Source organism: Silurus meridionalis, chromosome 8 (genome assembly GCF_014805685.1).
Source record: "Silurus meridionalis isolate SWU-2019-XX chromosome 8, ASM1480568v1, whole genome shotgun sequence".
Classification (NCBI taxonomy): Eukaryota; Metazoa; Chordata; class Actinopteri; order Siluriformes; family Siluridae; genus Silurus; species Silurus meridionalis.
Window position 1 is genome coordinate 8,997,597 of NC_060891.1, and position 24,099 is coordinate 9,021,695.

Consider the following 24,099-nt stretch of genomic DNA (forward strand, 5'->3'; position numbering starts at 1 on the left):
CCTTAGAACCTAGAACTGGTCCAGTAGCGCAGACAGTGGTGTGATACCAGTGCTACAACATTGCTACACAGACATCTGACATCTACTCGGGGGTCTGCCCTGGAGAATTAGTGAAATAAAAAGGTACGTGGCTCTAAAGCAGAAGAAGCATCAGTGGAATTCATGATGGAGATGCTGAACCAGCTGGACGTTAATGCTTTTTATTTAATGGTTTATATATTTATAATGTTTTAAATGCCTTTATTATACAGTTACAGCAGTAGGAACTGCAGAATAAAATTAGAAAGAAGAATTACAAACTATTTGTATAAAATCTCTATGAAATAAATTAAAATAATCAGGCTATAATACTGCACTGTATGTCACTGGCTAAAAAAGAGCTATTATAGTTTAAAAAATATTGATACATTAAAAGCTTTGATATTTATAAATATGTTTAAATAAAGTTTTAAAAGTGTGATGTTAATTTGTTGCTGGTTTCAGGAAAATATTTATTAAAATGTTCTTCTTTCATGCATGTGTATCACAATCACTTGACAAGTTCCTCTTAATGTTCTTATAAAATGTATAATAATCACGATTCAAAACACTCGAAAACATTTACATTGTGGATTGTCTTTATTTATTATCCTAAATAATATATTAATAAAAAAAGAAAAAAAGAAGTATATAAACATAAAAAATATAATAACATGCAATATTAATATAATATTTTTAAAATTATTATTATTATTATTATTGCTATTATTATTATTATTATTATTATAAATATATTTTTTTCTTCTTGTTCTTCCTCTTTTTCTTTGTGCCAAAGAGCATCTTTGTTTCCTGAAAAAAAAATGCAGAGGAGTTTTAGTCTACAAATCATACATGTGTGTGCGTGTGCGTGTGTGTGTGTGTGTGTGTGTGTGTGTGGATACTCACCGACTTGACTCCTGCTTCTCCTGTTTTTAGGATCATGTTCATTTCATCCACCTGCACACAAACACATATACACTTCTATTACAGGTGTGTCACGTGCATATAAAGAGTGAATAGAGGAGTGATGTGTGTGATTATGAATAGATGTAAATGAGGAATTGGTGGGTGGGGTTTTGTTACCACATGACCAAAACTAAATCATCATATTAATATAATATTATTTAACATAATAATACACTCATTACTACAACCACTTATTACAAATAATTCCTAAATATAATATTACTGTGTGTGTGTGTGTGTGTGTGTGTGTGTGTGTGTTTGCTCACTTTTGCTCGCAGAAGATCAGGATCAGAAATCATGTTCATGATTTTAAAATTGTTTTCACTCCCAATCAGCATCCATGAAATTTTATTCGCTTCAGCTGGGTGGATTTACGTGCCATCTGGATCTGCATTTCAAAATCTGCAGACTCCAACATGTAAATAGTTAAGTGCTTCTGAGGTGGTGCAGCCATGGATACATCCTGCACATCTGGAACATGAGGTGGAGCTGGACTCTGTTCTACAGCTGGAAAATGAGGTGGAGCTGGACTCTGTTCTACAGCTGGAACATGAGGTGGAGCTGGACTCTGTTCTACAGCTGGAACTTGAGGTAGAGCTGGACTCTGTTCTACAGCTGGAACATGAGGTGGAGCTGGACTCTGTTCTACAGCTGGAACTTGAGGTAGAGCTGGACTTTGTTCTACAGCTGGAACATGAGGTGGAGCTGGACTCTGTTCCTCAGCTGGAACTTGAGGTAGAGCTGGTTTCTCATCCACAGTTGTAAGCTCTTCTACAGCAGGAACTGTGTTTACTGCTGGGGCATTTTCTTTATTTGGCTCTACCTTCTGGCTTGGTGTGAAGGGAGTCATATTCTGAGTCTGTAACACAAAGACACACACAGCTGTTAACACTTCATTTCATTTTGTTTTATCAGATCATCATCACTGCTAGCAGGAGGCTCTTGAGGGAACCAGCTAGAGGAGGGTCTTTAACCTTTTCAGCCAGTAATCCATTTAACTGCAATATTGAACTTCAGCATCAACTCATTTTAATGTGGACAGCACAGGGTGGTAGATGTTTAGGGTACAGTCTTCACCTGCACATTCTTCATCCTCTGCATGGACAGGGTTATCCTGGTGTTCTGGTCTCAGTAAGGTCTTCTGCTTGTTAATGAAGACCTGGGTGTGGTGATTCCTCTCAGTCTCGCGCTCCTTACGAGACTTAAAGTGTTGGATGGAGCTGTAACACAACAGAGACACTGCTCTTACACACTGATGTTAGTCTTTATGCCGACACCAGAAAAATTACCCCCTGATGCTGACTAAAATGCCCTCATATGACCAAACCCACACTTTATATTAATAGCTTACACTTTATGGCCATTAAGAAGTTTGCCATTAAATTTCTCTTTTGCCAAATTCGCCGCCTCTGGAGACTCAAATTGGACGTATCCATATCCTTTTGTCCCCGTCTTGTAACGGACAACCTTCAGGAGAGACACGCCATGTCAACACACAATTCATATCAAACAGATCTAATACAGGACGTTAGTAGAAAACATGCTAATCATGCTATATACTTAAATCACAAACACTATAGAAATATTATTTTAATACAAAACTAACTTCAAATATCAATAAGATAAAAAATAAAAATGAATCCTGCATGTACACAAAACAGACCAATGAATCCCATTTAAAATGCTTTCAGTGATTCTACATCCTGCGCATGATCTACACTGTGTGGACAAATGTATTGAGTCTAAATTTGACAAAAAAATAAGAATAGAAACGGGATAATATTTCCATAAATGTTGCAGTGAGCAGAAATGGACATTTTGGCTAATGGTGTAGGAGACATCATCATTAGCCTCATGCTAATGAGGCTAATTAGCATATAATGCCGTGTTTGCTAGCGCTGTTTTTGTGTTAGCTAGTTTCTTAGAATATTTGACAAATACATTCGTTATTAAGACACTTACAGTTTATTTATAGCGCACTAAATGCAGAATATTTAAAACGAGGATGAAAACTATTGAAGCTAAGATTAGTTAGCCAGTTAATTAGCCTAGCTCAGTGGTTCTCAAAGTGTGGGACGCAAAGATATGACAGGTGGGGCGCAATGAACGGCAGGGTTAATTTATTTATTTATTTGTTCTTCATTTATTTGTGACATTGACCAAAAAACAAACAAACAGGTAATTCAGCACAAGCAGACAAAAAAGGTAGATGGTAGGAGCTTAAACCAAAAATTCAGCCTTAAAGAAAATATAACTGTGTTTTGTTTTATCCTGTTCCTTTTGCCACATCTTATCTCTGAGACTCTTTAGATGTTGCTACACTGAAAACTAAATACAGATCTCAGCTCAATATTAAACATGACTTGAGAGTGACAGTATCAAGTTTACAACCCTGTTTTGAAAAGATTTATGAAATGAATTTGCTCTTTTTTTGCACAGACTGCAAAGTGACAAAGTCCAAGAGATAACACAACTACACCTTTATTTTCTCTATTTTTGTTTTTGATGCTAGTTGATGTTCATTTAGAATTGGATAGTTCAATAAATTAGACATTTTCAACTTGAAGAATTTCATTATCCTTTTTTGAGGTAACGGAGGACAGGTGGGTTTAAAAACCCACCCCTCTGAAGTGGTAAATGGCAGAAAAAGATTGTGAATCACTGCCTTAAAACACAAACAGAAGTCACATTAGTACAGAATGGAGCATAAAGCATGTCCTGATAGTGCCGCTAGAGGGCAGTGTGAGACTGACAGTTGAGGATGTGAGCTGTGTGAAGCTGGGGATCAATAGTCTGTTAAGGGGTGGGAAGAGGGAAAAAGAAGGGGAAGAAGGGAATAGAGGAAAAAGAGAAAAAAAAATAAAAATGGAAGAAAAAGCAAGGAAATGGAAAGATGATGGACATTTGTTATGGTTTTTGGCAGATTGATGTATATACAGTGGAACCCACTTATCTCGACCTCGGTTTACTCGACAACCCTTTTAAGTCGACGTTTTTGAAGTAGAGCCGCCAAATTCTCTAAGCATTTGTCCAAGCATTTTTTATCGGTTATGTCGACTTTTTTATGTCGCCGAACCCTGATATCTCGAGCACAAGGGGGGAAAAATTTGCCATTTAACGTCAGTTCTGTCGATCGGCACTGTGCAGCCAAAGAACTCGTGAAAGTGGCGGAAAAATCAAGCCTTACAGATGCTACAGGTGTTGTATTGTATACTGGTGAATCTCTGCTGTTAGTTAGTTACATATGCCTTTGTTAAATGTTATGCGATGAACGGGAGGCGAATACCTCCTACCAAGCGCGGCGCGGAACATGGGATGAGCAGCAAAAGCATAGAATTAACAACGGCAGGATCGGGGGGAATCCGCGATGCGCTTTGGGAAGAAAAGCGCAGCCGTTGAGAGAGTGCCGGTGGGAAGGCACGCACCGGGATACGCATGAGCGATAACAACAACCGCCGTGAACCAACATATACCAACAATAACGGACGGTGAGAGTGTGGAAGTTTAAATAGGAGCTGGTGATGATGCTAAACGAGCACCGTATGTGCGCGATTAAAGCCGGGAGCTTTAGAGAAAGCGGCCGAGAAAACACCTGCCACGCCAAAGAGGGCGCTGAAGGGGGCGTGGCAGGTGGATTCCTGACAGTTAACAAACATGTATGTACATTTTTATAGCATGCCTTCATCAAACACATCGCGGCAACGCTGTTGTGTAAAAAACACGTGTCCAAAAACACGTGCATGCACATTCTCATTTATTAACGCACATGATGAACATAAAGAAATTTCAAGCACGTTAATATACTGCCGCCATATTGATTTTCGTTTATCTCGATCATCAGTTGTCTCGATGCTTTTTGGCAACCCCCTAGGACATCGACATAACCGGGTTCCACTGTATTTGATAACAAACTGCCTTTTTATCTGCTTCCCAGGGAGAATCTCTGATGTGAATGATGCCGGTTCGAATCCCACTTTGACTAATTTTTCTAATAAAGGGGCATAAAATGGATGTATATTTATTTTCTTAATGCACTTATTTAACCTTTAACACTTTTAACAAAAGTTTATTATATGGGACATGTTTTGTATTTCTGTTCTGTTTTATTTACTTAATAATAATAATAATAATAATGAAGATGATAATGGGTTCAGCAGGCAAACACACAAAAATACAAATATTACAAAACTATGTATATATTAATAAAGGTTATTTGACAATAGATATAATCAAGTATAATGATAAAAAAAAAGTCCCTAATTGGGATTAAAACAACAACCTAATCATAAATAACGATAGATTATAATAGAAGTAAATCCACAAAAATAAACAGTAAAATGAGTCGCTCAAAACACCAGCAAGAAATGATTAAAGAAGCAGAACTGAAAGAAACAGCGGGACTGGATGCAAATGAAGGACTGGATGCAGATGAAGGACTGGATGCAGATGAAGGACCGGATGCAGATGAAGGACTGGATGCAGACAAATCACTAGCTGAAGGAGATGGACTTTGACTACCAGGTTATAAAGACACATTGTATATTATGAACTTAATCATAATGATGATAATGACATATAAAGGTATTTTTAAATTACAAAAAAGTGCAGGCTGTATAATGGTTGGGGTGGAGGTAGAGGGCGCTACAGCAGTAGGAGTGAAGTAAAGCAGGTGGAACAATTCGATATGGTATTTGGATCAAATTAGGTTTCTTAATGAGGGGCTTAATAACTGCTAACTTGAGGGATTTAGGGTCGTGACCTAAAGATAGTGAGGAGTTAATAATATTGAGAAGAGGCTCACCAGCTGTATGTAACACTTCCTTTAATAGAATAGTTGGAATGGGATAAAACTGACATGTTGTTAATTTAGCTTTGGTAATAACATTATACAGCTCTTCCTGTCCTGTACATGTAAAACAGTGGAGTTGTGGAGTTGTAGGTGAGATTGTGTCAGGAGATGCTGTCAGAGGTTGGACCGCCACAATTGTTTTTCTAATGTTATCTATTTTTTCAGTGAAGAAATTCATAAAGTCCTCACTACTAAACTGTGATGGAACACATTTTTCAGATACCTGATTTGTAGTTAATTTAGCTACTGTACTGAAAAGGAACCTGGGATTGTTTTTGTTGTTTTCTATGAGTTTGCTCAGGTGTTCAGCTCTAGCAGCTTTTAACGCCTGTCTGTAGCTTTGGGTGCAAGTGATCTAATGTTTAAAAAAACAAACTTTAGAACGTTTTGGTGTTTGCTTATCTGGTATTTTTCAGTTTTAACTGCAAAAAGATTATTTCTGGATCTTGTGTATTTAATTCTTGGTTTTACTACACGAGGAATAGATACGGTTTCTATAAACTGGGCTGTGTGTGAACTTGTAACTATTTGATTTGTTGTATAAATGTTCTCATAGTCGTAAATTTCCTGATGTCTTACCAGTTAGATGGTGTGAAGTATCCTAGAGACGTTATCTGATAGCACTGCTGCTCCAACTCTGCTGGGGTGCAGGCCATCAGGGAGGAAGAACCTCGGACGCTCCCAGAAACAGTTCCAGTTATTAATAAAGAGAAGTTTGTGATCTCGACACCATGACTGTAACCATTCATTTAGTGCAAAGAGTCTACTAAACTTTTTAGCCCCTCGCTGGTAAGTGGGAAGAGGTCCTGACACTATGATCCTCGTTGTGGGTGATGTGCTGCGTACCGTCTCCACCAGGATCCTGAAATCCCTCTTTAAGATCTCCGTTTGCCTCAGCCTGGTGTCGTTCTCTCCAACATGGAGAACAACCGCTATGAAGTTCTCGTTCAGGATCGCGGGTACCTACGCAGCGACATCGAAAACACGAGCACCAGGAAAACAGCGAGTGTGCACCTTACCTTTGGCTCCGTTAGCGCGGACATGCCGGACGATGGAATCTCCAAGAATCACAGTATGACGTTCCCTCTCGCGGAGAGGGGCGAAGCGGTTCTCGGTCGAGATCTCAAAGGCCGGTGGTGGTGGCGGGGGAGACGTCCTCGACCGGGGCTTGGCTCGTGTCTTCCGGTGCTGCAGCATCCAGGGTCCGTGGTGCACCGGTGCCAGAGTGAACGATACCTGGGCGGGCCGCGTTGTAGGTGCGCTGTGCCTGGGCAGAGAAACACGCGGAGTTGAGGTGCTGGGAGGGTTAGGTTCAACCCGGGAATGTACCTTGGACGAGTGAGCGTCCGTCCGGGATGTTTCCAGCGCCGCTTTTTTAAATAGTAAAGTTTGTTCGAAAACGCTGAGAGAAAAACAAACACGGAACTTGCGGCAAACAAGTCAAAGACAAGAAACTACGTCAAAGAGCCGTCATGAGACAAAATACTTGGCCATGATGTCACCATCATCATAATCAGTTTGGGGGCATCAGGAAAGTCTGCAGAAAAAAACATTACCACAGACTGAAAATACACTGTTTAAATAAAATACATCACCAACAACAAGACACAATTGTCTTCTCTCTCTGTATGTTTCTTACTTCAGTGTAGAAAACTCTTAGTGAGGAACATCTCTTTTACTCCATCACAAGTCTGCACATGCAACAACTGCACTGTAACATCATCACTTCTACATGAGTTCTTCTACAGCTTACCGGTAAGGGTGCCATTACTGCCACCCAGCGGAAAATTTACAAATACACTCATCATGACAGGTAGGTTCACACCTGTATTTTATTGTATTGTATTGTATGTTGTATGTCAAAGAAATACTGAAACAAATAGAAGACAAAGAAGAATAAGAAAAGGACTGTAAATTGGTTTTCATAGAACATGTAGGAATTCGAAGCAGAAGTCAGAACAAGAAAAACACAGGTAGGGACGGGACAGAACTCACTATTTCTAGTGTGTTAAAACAAATCCAGACCTGGATGGTTGCTCTACCGATTTAACAGCATTTGCAAACTTCTTTTCTTTCTTGCAGTGAAGAGTCACTTACACTCTGTTTGCTCTCTAATCAGACTGACGAAATAAATGAGGTAGGAATGAACACAGAAGTGAAGTCGAAGTAGATTCTAAGTAAAACTCACAAACATGCATGAGGTTGTTCACTATTCATGGTGAGATGTTCAGCTCTGCATAGATCACTTTCTAAATGTGTGAGAGATCAGTGGAAAGATTTTGGGCCCTGGATAAAAAAATGTAAGGAAACAACACGCTGGGAACCAAACCTGAGACCCCACTGTAATGTAGAACACAGACACACTGTATGACATTAAATCAGTTCACATTTATTAACAACATCCCGACTTCCCAAGCCATGGCATAATGACACCAGACTCTTTCTCCAAATAATTATAGAGGATCCTTACATACACTAAGCTTCTGTGTCTAAACTGCAATTTCTTGGGGCATCTGATATCAGAACAATGTAAAACTTAAAAGAAAAAAAAAAAGGCAGGCAAAATATTCCTGTGCCCAAGACCAAGGAACAGCTCATGTATTTCCTAGGAATGTGGTTGCAGGAATTTTCAAGACTGGAAGCTTCCCATATGAATTATCAGGAATATTTAGGTATTAACAGGAATTAATGGAAATAAAGTTGGAATTTACAAAATTGCAAGTTATCTTATAACAGGGAACTTAAATGTAGTTAAAAAATAACTTGCTTAATAATCAACCAGATTGAATGCAGTTTCATTTGAATTTCTACCTGCACATTCATCAGTCACATGCACACAGCACACTTACTGCAGGGCTCCTGAGGCCGTACCCCTACATGCACTGTGTTTTCTTGATGTAAACAATGAGTCATGATTTAAAAAATGTTAAAAACCACTGCCTTATGGGTAATAAAAGACCAATAATCAGGATCTCAGGTCTACATTCCTTACTATTAAAGTAAACAGGACCAATACAGAACAGTTCATCAGACAGGAAGTCACTTATAGTTACTCAAGTACAGTAATGAAGTACATTTACTCAAACACTTTACATCACTGCATTTAACTTGCACTTTGCAGTGGGGAACCAATACACACACACACACACACACACACACACACACACACACACACACTCTTGTGACCTACACCAACGTTGCAGTTAATTAAATCAGAACACTGATACACACATGAGCATACAGTATTAAACTGTGCTTTTCCGTATACTACTGTTACCCACACGCGCACACACACACACACACACACAAACACTCTTGTGACCTACACCAACGTTGCTGTTAATTAAATCAGAACACTGATACACACATGAGCATACAGTATTAAACTGTGCTTTTCCGTATACTACTGTTACCCACACGCGCACACACACACACACAAACACATTTACATTTACATTTACATTTGCGGCATTTAGCAGACGCCCTTATCCAGAGCGACGTACAAACGTGCTTTAAATCTCTAGTAGTGAATAAATCTACACTGGTATGCAAGAATACAAACTCAATATAAATATAACTCGAATTCTACAAACTTGGAAAGTGCTAATTTAGGTATTTCAGGAAGAGGTAGGTCTTCAGTCGTCGCTTAAAGATAATCAGGGACTCTGCTGTACGGACATCTAGGGGAAGTTCATTTCACCACTTTGGTGCCAGAACAGAGAAGAGCCTTAAATTGTACTTACCTCTCATTCTGAGAGAAGGTGGTACCAGTCGAGCAGTGCTGGAGGATCTCAGACAGCGTGGTGCAGTGCGAGATGTGATGAGGTCACTGAGGTAAGATGGCGCTGGTCCATTTTTGGCCTTGTAGGCAAGCATCAGTGTTTTTTGAATCTGATACGTGCAGCTACTGGAAGCCAGTGAAGGGAGCGCAGCAGTGGGGTGGTGTGGGAAAACTTGGGCTGATTGAACACAAGTCGTGCAGCTGCGTTTTGGATCATTTGCAGTGGACGAATAGTGTTCAGGGGAAGACCTGCCAGCAGAGAGTTGCAGTAGTCCAGTCTTGAAATGACAAGAGACTGAACAAGCAACTGGGCAGCCTGTATGGACAGAAATGGTCGAATCCTTCGGATGTTATAGAGAAGAAATCGACAAGAACGAGCAACATTAGCGATATGTGGGAAAAAAGACAGTTCATTGTCCATAGTTACCCCAAGGTTACGAGCAGTGGCTGAAGGGGAGAGCAGAGAGTCATGAAGTGTTATTTGTAGATCTTGACCTGGAGATGAATCACTTGGGATGACCAGCAGTTCTGTTTTGCTGGGGTTGAGTTTAAGTTGGTGAGCCCTCATCCATAAAGATATGTCTGACAAGCATGCTGAGATCCGAGCGGAAGCTGTGGTATCTGATGGAGGGAAAGAAAAGATGAGTTGAGTGTCATCTGCATAGCAGTGATAAGAAAACCCATGTGAGGATATGACTTCACCAATGGAGTGGGTATAGAGGGAGAAAAGGGAGAAAACACCCACACACACACGTGCTCAGCTCTGCTCGTGTCTTTCTCCTTTTTTCTCCTCATCACCAGTCACTGAAAAAGAGCACACTGATTAGTCCCATCAGCCACAGATCTGCTTCTCACCGCTCGTTTCCCCCAGGCTCCACCCTCCATTCACCAACCGCCGCTCGTGCACGCACCCACTGCTCCATCCAGCAGTAGTGTTCAGGTGTTCCAGTATGAATCCAGTATAAACCCTGTCAGAATGACTGCTGAAAGATCATCCACTTTCTTGTGCCAATCCATGCGATTAATTATAAAGTACAGATGTTTAAGTGAATCAGGTTCTGCTCCACATTAACTGTCAGCTATATTGCTTTCAGAGCTCAAAATGAACAAAGCACTAAAGCTGCAAGAAAATACCTCAACTTCAGTTTCTGTCAAATTCTTTTTCTTCAAGGAACATCAAGCATCACTGACTTTACTGAAGTGGATTTCAAGAAAAAAAAATACCATCATTGAATGCTCTCTGTGATGAAGAGACATTAGACATGATTGAAATTCAAAATCTTTATTTATTTAATAGTGTTTATTGCGTCTCACTGTAGTAAAAGATTAAAATCAGTATATTTGACAAGACAGAAATAAAAAATGATCAAAAGACGAAACGATCTACAAGATACAATAGCTTTACACTCAGCTTTATACTATTCACTATAAGTGTTACTATCATAAATAGCAATAAGAGAAACAGAAAGAGGAAAAAGGCATGTTCAGACTCTCTGTTTCTCTTGTCTTCTTTTTTCTATTTCTCGTTTTCTTTTGAATGTTTTCTCTTGTCTCAGCTGAGCAACAATTTCCTCCCATCGCTCTTGGACTCTCATATAACGATCTGTCTTATTCTCTGAAGTCTTCTTTTCTTCCGCACAGAGATTCTGGGTATCCTGGAGCCCCCTGTTGGTCTGAAGCTGTAAGTTGTTCCTCTCCTCTATGTCAAGTTTAGTTTTCTCTCTTTCATCCTCTTGTTTTCTTTAAAATCCAACATGGGCTCAAACTGAGCAACACGTTCCTCCAGTCGCTCTTTGTCTCTGATCAAATGATCTCTCTCCTGCTCTGCACTATTTTTTACTTTCTCACAGTGATTCTGTCAGGGTGCGAGCGAAACCGAAGGCGGAAGCCGGAGTACAGCTCGCTTGGGTTTTAATGCAAGTGTAAGGGAGAGAGAGAGACACGAGCACACACAGACGCGCACACGCGCACACACACACAAGCACAAGCACACGGCAGTCCTACGGTTGAGAGAGTCCGAAGTGCGCTAGCTGACCCGAGATGCACGGGAGGTGAAGTGCAGCCGGTATGGGATTGTGGAGTCCGGATGGAACGGACAAGTAGAGTTCTGTGTGAAGACCTGCACACGTGAACATAGATAGCACGAACAGTCCAACACATACAATAACGAACGGGGAGTGGGAGTGAATGAAGAGCTTATATAGAAGCAGGGTGGAGTGATGAGGAGCTTCAGTGTGCGTGATTAGGCCTGGAGCACCAGAGAGAGTGGGGGCATGAATGATGATGAGCTCCAGGTGTGCGTGGTTAAACCTGGAGCTCTAGGGAGAGCGAAGGCATAGAGAGCCACCAAAGGGGGCGTGGCAGGTGGATCCCTGACAGATTCTGAGTATCCTGGAGCTCCATGGTGGTCTGTTTCAAATTGACCTCAAGCTGAGCAACATGTTCCTCCACTTTCTTTTGTTCTCTTGTCCAGCTCTCTCTCACATTCTACAGTTTTCTCCAGTTCCTCATGGATTTCCAGGGAAGACTGGAGCTCCTTGGTCGTCTGTTTCAAAGTGACCTCAAGCTGAGCAACATGTTCCTCCACTTTCTTTTGTTCTCTTGTCCAGCTCTCTCTCTCACAGTCTACAGTTTTCTCCAGTTCCTCATGGATTTCCAGGGAAGACTGGAGCTTCTTGGTGGTCTGATCCAAAGTGACCTCAAGCTGAGCAACACGTTCCTTCAGTTGTTTTTGTTCTCTTGCCCAGCTCTGGCTTCTCTCAGTTATGTCCTGTTCCTGCTGCTTTCGCTCAGAAGCCAAAGTAGCCTCCAGCTTTTGCACCATCTGAAGCAGAATGGCTTTCTCTTCTTTCTCTTCTGTTATCTTCTCTATCATTAGAAGAGAAAATGCATCCAAGTCTTTCCCTACTTTCTCCATGTGTTCCAGCTTCTCCTTCATTTCAGCTATCTGCTCAGATTTCTTCTTTCTTCTGGTTTGAAAAATTTCTATAAACCTTCTGAAGAGCCCCATGTTTACGTGTTTTTACTTAAATGCACAAACCTCGGAAATGAGAAACAGAGACGCATTCTGACTACATACAGGTTGCCCTACTGTGACGTCACAGAGAGATGCTCCGCCCTCTTTCTGTGACGTCACCCCTGTCTCTCTCTCTCTCTCTCTCTCTCTCTCTCTCTCTCTCTCACACACACACACACACACCACACTTACTGTGCGCATGCGCACATTACAGAGGGAAAGCGCGGATAAAATATCATGGCGTCTTCACAACTTTTCTGTTGTTCCTGAGAGAAGAGCAATATTACAGTCATAAATAAGATAAAAACGGCTGTAAACTGTGTATAAAGCGAGTGAAGGTCAGCGGGACTCCATGCTCTCTGAGGACGGACCGGGGCTAGCTTAGCATGCTAACTTCAGTAGATATCTCTGTTACATAATACATAGAGGTTTTTAAAGTCCAAAATGTCTTTTATTCACATTCTGTTGATAATTGTATTTGATTGATGAGTGTTTAAACTACACTTAGAGCTTCATAGAGAAAGCAGTTAGTATGCGGTATTTGACAGTAAACGGTCTGAGTTGAGAACCGAAAGTTGACTGGAGTGACACTATGAATGTTGCAGAATCATAAATGACCAGTAGGTGGCAGTGTGATGTGTATTAGAGCTCACTGTCACAGCAGGTAATTAGAAGTAGTGGAGCTCTAATGACGTCATTAATAGCGAGGACAAGACACACAGCAGTTTGGGATTATTTTATTGACTTTATTGATTAATTGATTTGGAGTATGATTCTGTTTCTGATCAAAGTAAGTTCATGTGTATGGAGTAAAAACAACCTGTACATTTCTCACTTCCAGACAGTATTATGAGATGTTCATCTGCTGGAAGTTCATGTTTAATGCTGCATGTTTTATAGGATTTATGAGCTGGAATAAATGTCCAAAACCTCAATTCAACACTGAGTGATTTTTGTAGATTGGTAGACTAAAATTAAATACAATAAAAAAAAAGTTATTAACCGAAACTAATCTGAAATAAAATTTCAAAATATAAAGAATCAAAATAAAACTATCAGTACATTTAAAATTATAACAATATATAACAAGAATAATAATATTATTAGTTAAATGCAATGATTCTCTGTTTCCTGCTCTCTATCAGCCACCCTGCATTCTCACAGTTCTGAGTATCCTGGAGCTCCATGGTGGTCTGTTTCAAATTGACCTCAAGCTGAGCAACATGTTCCTCCACTTTCTTTTGTTCTCTTGTCCAGCTCTCTCTCACATTCTACAGTTTTCTCAGTTCCTCATGGATTTCAGGAAGACTGGAGCTCCATGGTGGTCTGTTTCAAAGTGACCTCAAGCTGAGCAACATGTTCCTCCTCTCTCTCTCTCTCTCTCTCTCTCTCTCTCTCTCTCTCTCTCTCTCTCTCTCTCTCTCTCTCTCTCTCTCTCTCTCTCTCTCTCTCTCTCTCTCTCTCTCTCTCTCTCTCTCTCTCTCTCTCTCTCTCTCTCTCTCTCTCTCTCTCTCTCTCTCTCTCTCTCTCTCTCTCTCTCTCTCTCTCTCTCTCTCTCTCTCTCTCTCTCTCTCTCTCTCTCTCTCTCTCTCTCTCTCTCTCTCTCTCTCTCTCTCTCTCTCTCTCTCTCTCTCTCTCTCTCTCTCTCTCTCTCTCTCTCTCTCTCTCTCTCTCTCTCTCTCTCTCTCTCTCTCTCTCTCTCTCTCTCTCTCTCTCTCTCTCTCTCTCTCTCTCTCTCTCTCTCTCTCTCTCTCTCTCTCTCTCTCTCTCTCTCTCTCTCTCTCTCTCTCTCTCTCTCTCTCTCTCTCTCTCTCTCTCTCTCTCTCTCTCTCTCTCTCTCTCTCTCTCTCTCTCTCTCTCTCTCTCTCTCTCTCTCTCTCTCTCTCTCTCTCTCTCTCTCTCTCTCTCTCTCTCTCTCTCTCTCTCTCTCTCTCTCTCTCTCTCTCTCTCTCTCTCTCTCTCTCTCTCTCTCTCTCTCTCTCTCTCTCTCTCTCTCTCTCTCTCTCTCTCTCTCTCTCTCTCTCTCTCTCTCTCTCTCTCTCTCTCTCTCTCTCTCTCTCTCTCTCTCTCTCTCTCTCTCTCTCTCTCTCTCTCTCTCTCTCTCTCTCTCTCTCTCTCTCTCTCTCTCTCTCTCTCTCTCTCTCTCTCTCTCTCTCTCTCTCTCTCTCTCTCTCTCTCTCTCTCTCTCTCTCTCTCTCTCTCTCTCTCTCTCTCTCTCTCTCTCTCTCTCTCTCTCTCTCTCTCTCTCTCTCTCTCTCTCTCTCTCTCTCTCTCTCTCTCTCTCTCTCTCTCTCTCTCTCTCTCTCTCTCTCTCTCTCTCTCTCTCTCTCTCTCTCTCTCTCTCTCTCTCTCTCTCTCTCTCTCTCTCTCTCTCTCTCTCTCTCTCTCTCTCTCTCTCTCTCTCTCTCTCTCTCTCTCTCTCTCTCTCTCTCTCTCTCTCTCTCTCTCTCTCTCTCTCTCTCTCTCTCTCTCTCTCTCTCTCTCTCTCTCTCTCTCTCTCTCTCTCTCTCTCTCTCTCTCTCTCTCTCTCTCTCTCTCTCTCTCTCTCTCTCTTTAAAAAAAAAAACCTAATGAGAAACAGAGACCTCAGGCACAATGAGAGAAGACGTCAGTCCTCCTGTCTGTGCGTAACAGGTCTCTCTCTAACGGACACTAGCATCTAACTATGCGTTACACATTACAGAGGTGATAAAATATCATGGCGTCTTCACAACTTTTCTGTTGTTCCTGAGAGAAGAGTGATATTACAGTCATAAATAAGATAAAACGGCTGTAAACTGTGTATAAAGCGAGTGAATCCGAGTTGAGAACCGAAAGTTGACTGGAGTGACACTATGAATGTTGCAGAATCATAAATGACCAGTAGGTGGCAGTGTGATGTGTATTAGAGCTCACTGTCACAGCAGGTAATTAGAAGTAGTGGAGCTCTAATGACGTCATTAATAGCGAGGACAAGACACACAGCAGTTTGGGATTATTTTATTGACTTTATTGATTAATTGATTTGGAGTATGATTCTGTTTCTGATCAAAGTAAGTTCATGTGTATGGAGTAAAAACAACCTGTACATTTCTCACTTCCAGACAGTATTATGAGATGTTCATCTGCTGGAAGTTCATGTTTAATGCTGCATGTTTTATAGGATTTATGAGCTGGAATAAATGTCCAAAAACCTCAATTCAACACTGAGTGATTTTTGTAGATTGGTAGACTAAAATTAAATACAATAAAAAAAAAGTTATTAACCGAAACTAATCTGAAATAAAATTTCAAAATATAAAGAATCAAAATAAAACTATCAGTACATTTAAAATTATAACAATATATAACAAGAATAATAATATTATTAGTTAAATGCAGTGTAGTATTACAGCCTAAATATTTTAATTTTAATTAACTTTAAATACACATTTTTAAAAATTATATTTACTGTGTAATAGATTAAAAACTAAACCGACACTAAAATTAAATACCAACAAAAAGTCATAATTTACTGAAATGAAATTGAAAACATCAAAATACAACAAAAATAAATAAAAATGACTATCAATATGTTTAAAACTAGAATAAATCTGGTTCAGACAGTTAAATACAGTGCAGTATTACAGCCTTACATGTTCATTTTATAAAAGCAGTTTGTGATTGTAATATATATGTATCATACAAATAAATAGTTTAAAAATCAAATATTGTGATTTCTGGATTTTCTTTTTTTAGATTATGTCTCTCACAGTGGACATGTACTTACGTTTAAAAGTTCAGACCCCTTCATGATTTCTAAGTGGGAGAACTTGCAAAATAGCAGGGTGTTCAAATACAGTGAGGAAAATATGTATATATATATCCACTGTGAGAGACATAATCTAAAAAAAGAAAATCCAGAAATCACAATATTTGATTTTTAAACTATTTATTTGTATGATACAGCTGCAAATAAGTATTTGAACACCTGTCTATCAGCTAAAATTCTGACCCTCAAAGACCTGTTAGTCTGCCTTTAAAATGTCCACCTCCACTACATTTATTATCCTAAATTAGATGCACCTGTTTGAGGTCATTAGCTGCATAAAGACACCTGTCCACCCCATACAATCAGTAAGAATCCAACTACTAACATGGCCAAGACCAAAGAGCTGTCCAAAGACACTAGAGACAAAATTGTACACCTCCACAAGGCTGGAAAGGGCTACGGGGAAATTGCCAAGCAGCTTGGTAAAAAAAGGTCCACTGTTGGAGCAATCATTAGAAAATGGAAGAAGCTAAACATGACTGTCAATCTCCCTCGGACTGGGGCTCCATGCAAGATCTCACCTCATGGGGTCTTAATGATCCTATAGAAGGAGAGAAATCAGCCCAGAACTACACGGGAGGAGCTGGTCAATGACCTGAAAAGAGCTGGGACCACCGTTTCCAAGGTTACTGTCATGGTTTGAAATCATGCATGGCACGGAAGGTTCCCCTGCTTAAACCAGCACATGTCCAGGCACGTCTTAAGTTTGCCAATGACTATTTGGATGATCCAGAGGAGTCATGGGAGAAAGTCATGTGGTCAGATGAGACCAAAATAGAACTTTTGGGTCATAATTTCACTAAACATTTTTGGAGGAAGAAGAATGATGAGTACCATCCCAAGAACACCATCCCTACTGTGAAGCATGGGGGTGGTAGCATCATGCTTTGGGGTGTTTTTCTGCACATGGAACAGGGCGACTGCACTGTATTAAGGAGAGGATGACCGGGGCCATGTATTGCGAGATTTTGGGGAACAACCTCCTTCCCTCAGTTAGAGCATTGAAGATAGGTCGAGGCTGGGTCTTCCAACATGACAATGACCCGAAGCACACAGCCAGGATAACCAAGGAGTTGCTCTGTAAGAAGCATATCAAGGTTCTGGCATGGCCAAGCCAGTCTCCAGACCTAAACCCAATAGAGAATCTTTGGAGGGAGCTCAAACTCCGTGTTTCTCAGCAACAGGCCAGAAACCTGACTGATCTAGAGAAGATCTGTGTGGAGGAGTGGGCCAAAATCCCTTCTGCAGTGTGTGCAAACCTGGTGAAAAACTACAGGAAAAGTTTGACCTCTGTAATTGCAAATAACCAAGGAGTTGCTCTGTAAGAAGCATATCAAGGTTCTGGCATGGCCAAGCCAGTCTCCAGACCTAAACCCAATAGAGAATCTTTGGAGGGAGCTCAAACTCCGTGTTTCTCAGCGACAGGCCAGAAACCTGACTGATCTAGAGAAGATCTGTGTGGAGGTGGGCCAAAATCCCTTCTGCAGTGTGTGCAAACCTGGTGAAAAACTACAGGAAATGTTTGACCTCTGTAATTGCAATCTGTGGACAGTCTGTGGCCCCGGGGTTGGGGACCACTGATATTAGGAGCACAATACAATATTATTATATGAAAGATTAATTAATATATTTAATTAATATATAAAGAAAATAGAAACGTACACAAGAATAATATTAACTACTTGCACGATCCATGTGGAATAAAGTTCAAAATTCTTGTGCATATATTAATGATAAATATTGTGAATGTAAACAAACATTTAGCAGTAGTTAAAAAAAATGTGCAAAGATGCAAATAATGTGTTTATTGTGTGTGTGTGTGTGTGTGTGTGTGTGTGTGTGTGTGTGTGTGTGTGTGTGTGTGTGTGTGTGTGTATCAGGTCAGTCTCTGAGCATAAGCACTGAATCACTTGGAATTTACTCGGTCAATGATAAAAACTCTTTGCTATAGTTGTGAGGTGACTGATACACAAAGCCATGGAGCAGTTGGACACTGGGGAGAATAGCAGATGAATAAAGTAGAAAATGTGATAAAACCCTAAAGTTTATTGTAAAATTTGAGTCGTGATCGTTCAGATGCACAGTGTAGCAGCAATGACACAAACTTCACTTCACAGCAAGAGCAAAAATACATGAATGAAAAAATTAATGAACTTAAAATTCATCAAATGGGAAAAAAAAGAATCTAATGTTATTTTAACTTCTCTTTAAATAACAAAATAAAAATCCTATATTCTGTTATTCAATTCTCTCATACTGACCACTGAATGTTCTACACGGCACCTCATGGTAAAGACTCTCTGATGACAGGAGACTCCACCATGATGCCGAGGCGATAAGAAGATCAGTAACATCCTAAAACTGAGTTACAGTACAGTGGTCAGGGTCATACAGAGGTTTTTCAAGACGGGTTCCACTCAGAACAGACCTCACAAGGGTCCATCAAAGAAGTCGAGTCCTCGTGCTGTGCGTCAGGTGCAGAAGCTGCTTCAGAAAACAGACACACGAGTGCTGCAGCATTGCTTTAATCACTTCTTATTTCAAGAAATCTTACCAAGTGTAATTATTTTACTGCACTGGCAAATCATTTGACTTGTTTCTAGTCTGTAGAGTTTCTTCTTAAATCATGCTATTATTTTTTTATTTCGACGGATATTTTTTGCAGTGGACGCATCATAATGTGTGCTGTGTGTTTTTATCCCTGACCACCGAGCACCATAGAGTGGATAAAAATGTATTAATATTTTTTATTCGTACAATTCGTACACGATGATTCATACAAATCAATACAATTCATTTTAAAATTGTATTAATAGTGTAAAGAGTAAAGTTTGAAGTCATCGAGGATGTAACACGACTTTAAAAAAGAGCTGGAATAAATAGAGTGAGAACAGCAGCCGCCGCACAGACTCCAGATCACACACTCTCATACAGTATTTGAAAAGCACTTGTATTTCCCAAAACTGTATAGTTGCAATGTGGAAAACATATTGCCTGAATCATTATTTCTGCTCATTTATGCTGTTTAGTTGACTGTGTGGTTCCATTATGTAGTAGTCATCACATCTGCTTTACACACAGAAGATCTATCCAGTGGAACTATGCAGGTTGCAAACATGAGTGAGGTTTATATATTACTCACAAATTGTTACTCAATCCTGGAAATAAATAAACAGTTTTGCATGTTTCTGCATTGTGGTTGAAACAGAAATAGAGGAAATGCATTCTAAAATTAGCATCAGAGACTCAAGGGCATGGCTCCACTGGGGGTCGAACCCAGGACCTTCTGCGTGTAAAGCAAACGTGATGACCGCTACACTATGGAACCTGCTGCTGAGAAGGTTGATGTCCAATGTGCATAAATAGAAACATATCTCTCAAAATCTAACTGAAAAAATATAAATTAAACTTAGAAAATTCACTGACTCAAATGTCACAATCATCTCCACTGTTTTGAGCGTGTTAAGCTCCAGGTTTTTATGACTGCACCATGTCTCTCAGGCCTTTCTTCACTAAAGCAGGGTCGTTGGCTGAAAACTGATTTTCCAGCTTTTAAGAGTAGCTCCTCTTAGCCACTCTATGAGGCTCAATGATGAGGATTAATCTTCCTCATTTTAATGAATTAATCATGTACTACAGTATTTGAAAAGCACTTGTAATCCTGTCAAAAACATTTTGCCTGAATCGATATTTCTGCTCATTAATGCTGTTTAGTTGACTGTGTGGTTCCATTATGTAGTAGTCATCACATCTGCTTTATATGCAGAAGCTCCTGAGTTTAACCCCCAGTGAAACCATGCAGCTGGCAAACCTGAATGAGGTTTATGTTTTTGTGACCAGTTATGTTAAGAAAGCGAAGATATTCCCACAAATTTTTACTCAATACTGCAAAAAAAAAAAGCATTTAAAAAGTAGAATCAGCAACTCAAGGGCAAGGTTCCACTGGGGTTCAAACCCAGGACTTTCTGCTTGTAAAGCAGCCGTGATGACTGCTACACCATGGAATCTGGAATATTTTTCAGACAACTTTTTACTTTCACTCATTACATTTTTACACAAATATCTGTCATTTTTACTTCTTACATTTTCAAAACTGGCTCGTTACTTTAGTTTTAATCCATTGATTTGGTTAAATGTCAATATTTTTCATTTTCACTGAGCGCCAATTTCAGCCGACCAAACCATTTCCTGTCATTGTGCGTCTTTTTCAATCCACTGGTGTATAATGTCCTGCCTCTCACTCACCACAGATGTAGACTAGTTTACGAAGCTAAGAATCAGCAGGCAGAAGTAAAGCTGTGCTTTAGTAAAATAAAGTAAACAGACAGGGGGCGCTCTCTGTGTGAAATGTGCGATTATGTTGCGATTAAATATTTTATTTGCTTGACAGCCCTAATATTAATATGATGTGAGGTCCAGTTACCAATGTGACACTAAAACAGGTAGAAGCAGCACCTACTTTTAACTTAAGTACATGTCAGAGCCAAAACTTCTTTATACTTTTTTACTCAAGTGAAAGTTATCAGTACTTTAACTTTTACCTGAGTATTTTAAAACATGAGTATCTGTACTTCTACTTAAGTAAAGGATGTGTGTACTTTTGCCACCTCTGGTACAGTATGAGGTAATGGTCTGTGATGTCATCACTCTGAGGTAAAATATCTATATCAGTGACGTCTGCTCCATGGGATATTATTAAGTCTATTAAGGGTCCGTGGTGCCCCGGTGCCGGAGGGAACAATACCTGGGCGGGCCGCGTAGTAAGTGAGCTGGGCCAGAGCAGAGAGACAAGCGGAGTTGAGGTGCTGGGAGCATTAGGTTCAACCCAAGAATTTACCTGGGACGAGTGAGCGTCCCTCCGTAATGTTTCCAGCACCTCTTTTCACTCTCGCAGCTGGGCATGCTTTGCATGTAGATCGCAAATCTGTTTCTCCAAAGCCTCCAGCTCCAACTCCACCGTTTGCAACTCAAAGGAGTCTTTCCCTGTGCTCAAAGGTAGACACACAACCGACATAGTGCTTATAATCGCGAACAGATTTAAGAAAAAGGCAATGAATGTAGTCAACACTAGTGGTAGTCGAGTTAACGAGCTACAGGCACAAGTCAGGAAGACAAAAAACTCAGGTTGATTTAAAGAGGAAAAAGAGATATATAAATAGTAAAGTTTAGTTTGAAAATGCCAACAGAAATACAAACACTGAACTCGTGGCAAACAAGTCAAACACAGGAAGCTACATCACAGAAAAGTGAATAAAGCGTGAACACGTTTCTTCATGGCAGTTTGTTATGAACATCATTATAGTTAGGACTGAAAACAAGGACATAAAGAGAGTAACGAATGTGTGAGAGCGTAATGGCTGCATTTCCAGACTTATTGAAGGAAAATATGTACACTTGCGATCAAAATTAGAGAACAATTTATAAACAATTGAACAATTCTGAAATAATGTCATCTTTACTGCTCAATAGTTTAAGGAGTTTTTGTCCTGTCTATACCATGCTACCAGAACACCTTTTCCACAAATTAACTGAGGCATTTAAAAAAAAACATTATTTTGCAGAAAACACACTGATCAAAATTAGAGAACACACTTTCAGATACCTCCCAGTTATTGGTGTTAATCTGGTACCTGGTGCTAATTTCCTTGATTATCTGTCAACCCCTATTTAACTGGCAGCCTAACTTCCAGTTTCACTGACTCTGCAAGATGGTGGGCCGTTCTAAAGTGACTGAACAGCAGGTTGTCCAGATGAAGGCCAGAGGACTGACCCTATCAGCCATAGCAAGACAAGCTGGTCGTTCCAAATCTGTGATTTCAAGAATATTGAATCTTTACAACATCACAAACTCATTCAAGTCCGCCAAGAACGCTGGTCGTCCACGGAAGACAAATACAAGAGAGGACAGGATACTGCGGAGGATCTCAATGGGCAATCGTTTCCACACTGCAGCTGGAATTGTTCACCAGTTCAGCACTGAACAGGGTAAGGATCTGTCTCGTCATACAGTGTCTCGACGTTTAAGAGCATTAGGACTGAAAGCCCACTCCGCAGTGACCAAACCTCTCATTAGCAGAAAGAATCAAAAGGCTAGACTAAGCTTTGCTGAGGAGCATGTTGTGTGGACAGAGGAGAACTGGTCCAAAGTTTACTTCAGTGATAAAAGCAAGTTTAATTTATTTGGGTCCGATGGGAAACATTATGTTCGGCGACAAACTGGAGAAAGACTGAACCTAAAGTGTGTAAAGAAGTCAGTGAAAAGTGGAGGAGGAAGGGTCATGGTTTGGGGCATGTTTTCTGTAGCAGGAGTTTGGCCTTTTATACAGCTACATGGCAGAGTGAATGCAAATGTTTATCAGAACCTTCTTCAACAACATATGGTTCCTTCCCTGCGTTCATTACGCAATCAGCCCACAGTGTTCATGCGGGAAAACGCTCCATGTCACACAGCAAAATGGGTAAAGCAGTTCATTGAAACTAAAAACATTGAAATAATGACATGGCCTGACCAGAGTCCTGATCTCAACCCAATAGAGAACCTCTGGAAAATCCTTGGCAACAAAGTTATGGCCAGGAGACCCACTATTCAGTTTTCACCGAACTGTGGAGGAGACTGGAAGAAGAGTGGACCAAAATCACACCAGAGCAGTGTGAGAGACTAGTGCTGTCCTGTGGCTGCAGATGTGCTGAAGTCATTCAAAACAGAGGCCTGTACACTTCCTACTAATTAGTGACTGTTGTAACCTTCAGAAAAGTCTGTTGTAATCTTTTTCCATGCTACAGTCATTGTTGTTCTCTAATTTTGATCAGTGTGTTTTCTGCAAAATAATGTTTTTTTGGAAATGCCTTAGTTATTTTGTGGAAAAGGTGTTCTGGTAGCATGGTATAGACAGGACAAAAAAATCCTTCAACTGTTGAGCAGTGAAGATTAGATTATTTCAGAATTGTTCAATTGTTTATAAATTGTTCTCTAATTTTGATCTCCAGTTTGTATATATATATATATATATATATATATATATATATATATATATATATATATATATATATATATATATATATATATGATGCACTGGGTTTTATCAATGTGTGTTTTTGTTTTGTACAGATGTTTGTGCAACTACATTTGTGCAACTTTTTAATTATTTAAAATTACAGATTTTTTTGGAGCTTGAGGTAGAGGATGGTGTTCAGGCTGAGAAGCCAGGAATAGGAGAGTGTGCTGAGGTGGTGGAAGAAGAGGTGGCTAAAGTGGATTAAAGCAGCAGAAGAATTGTTACATATATTGTAACTGTTGTATATATTTTGTAAAATAGAGAATAGTTTAGTTTTTTCAAATAAAAGTAATTGTAAATGTTGAGGTGTGCAGAGGTGTTTTGTAATATTTAATAATATGCTTAGACTAATCTGTGCTATATTTTGTTGAAGTTGTGTTTCAAATAAAAGTTATTTTACTTGTACATATGGGTTGTCAATTTAGACACTTCCAAAACTGTTGCAACAGAGATGGAAATACAATTTGTAAATACATTAATTATATTTTCATCTTTGTTGCCACAGTTTTGGAAGTGCCTTTTTTCTGTTCTAAAGAAGGATGTGTCCCAATACTTTTGTCTTACATTTACATTGATGTTTGGTGATGTTTTTGGCTCAGGGTCTGCATTTAAAGTCCCACCAGA

The 24,099-nt window shown here is 39.9% G+C and overlaps 1 protein-coding gene, 1 long non-coding RNA gene and 1 other non-coding gene across 3 annotated transcripts in view; all 3 read right to left on the reverse strand.

Annotated features, from left to right (window-relative positions):
- Positions 1-1,671: 1,671 nt before the first annotated feature.
- LOC124389751 lies at positions 1,672-2,364 on the reverse strand. The gene is made up of 3 exons (XR_006926633.1): positions 2,336-2,364; positions 2,062-2,204; positions 1,672-1,843 (listed from the first exon to the last, which is right to left on the reverse strand). It is a non-coding gene; the product is annotated as an uncharacterized LOC124389751 (long non-coding RNA).
- Positions 2,365-2,367: 3 nt separating this feature from the next.
- LOC124390066 (polyadenylate-binding protein 1-like 2) overlaps positions 2,368-24,099 on the reverse strand; it is a gene marked incomplete at its 3' end in the record, with an annotated part of 369,871 nt that continues 348,139 nt past the window's right edge. Inside the window, exon 3 of the mRNA XM_046855759.1 lies at positions 2,368-2,451. Coding sequence (XP_046711715.1) covers positions 2,368-2,451 — 84 coding nt within the window. The remainder of the gene's footprint in view (positions 2,452-24,099) is intronic.
- trnav-uac lies at positions 19,676-19,748 on the reverse strand. The gene has a single exon. It is a non-coding gene; the product is annotated as a tRNA-Val (tRNA).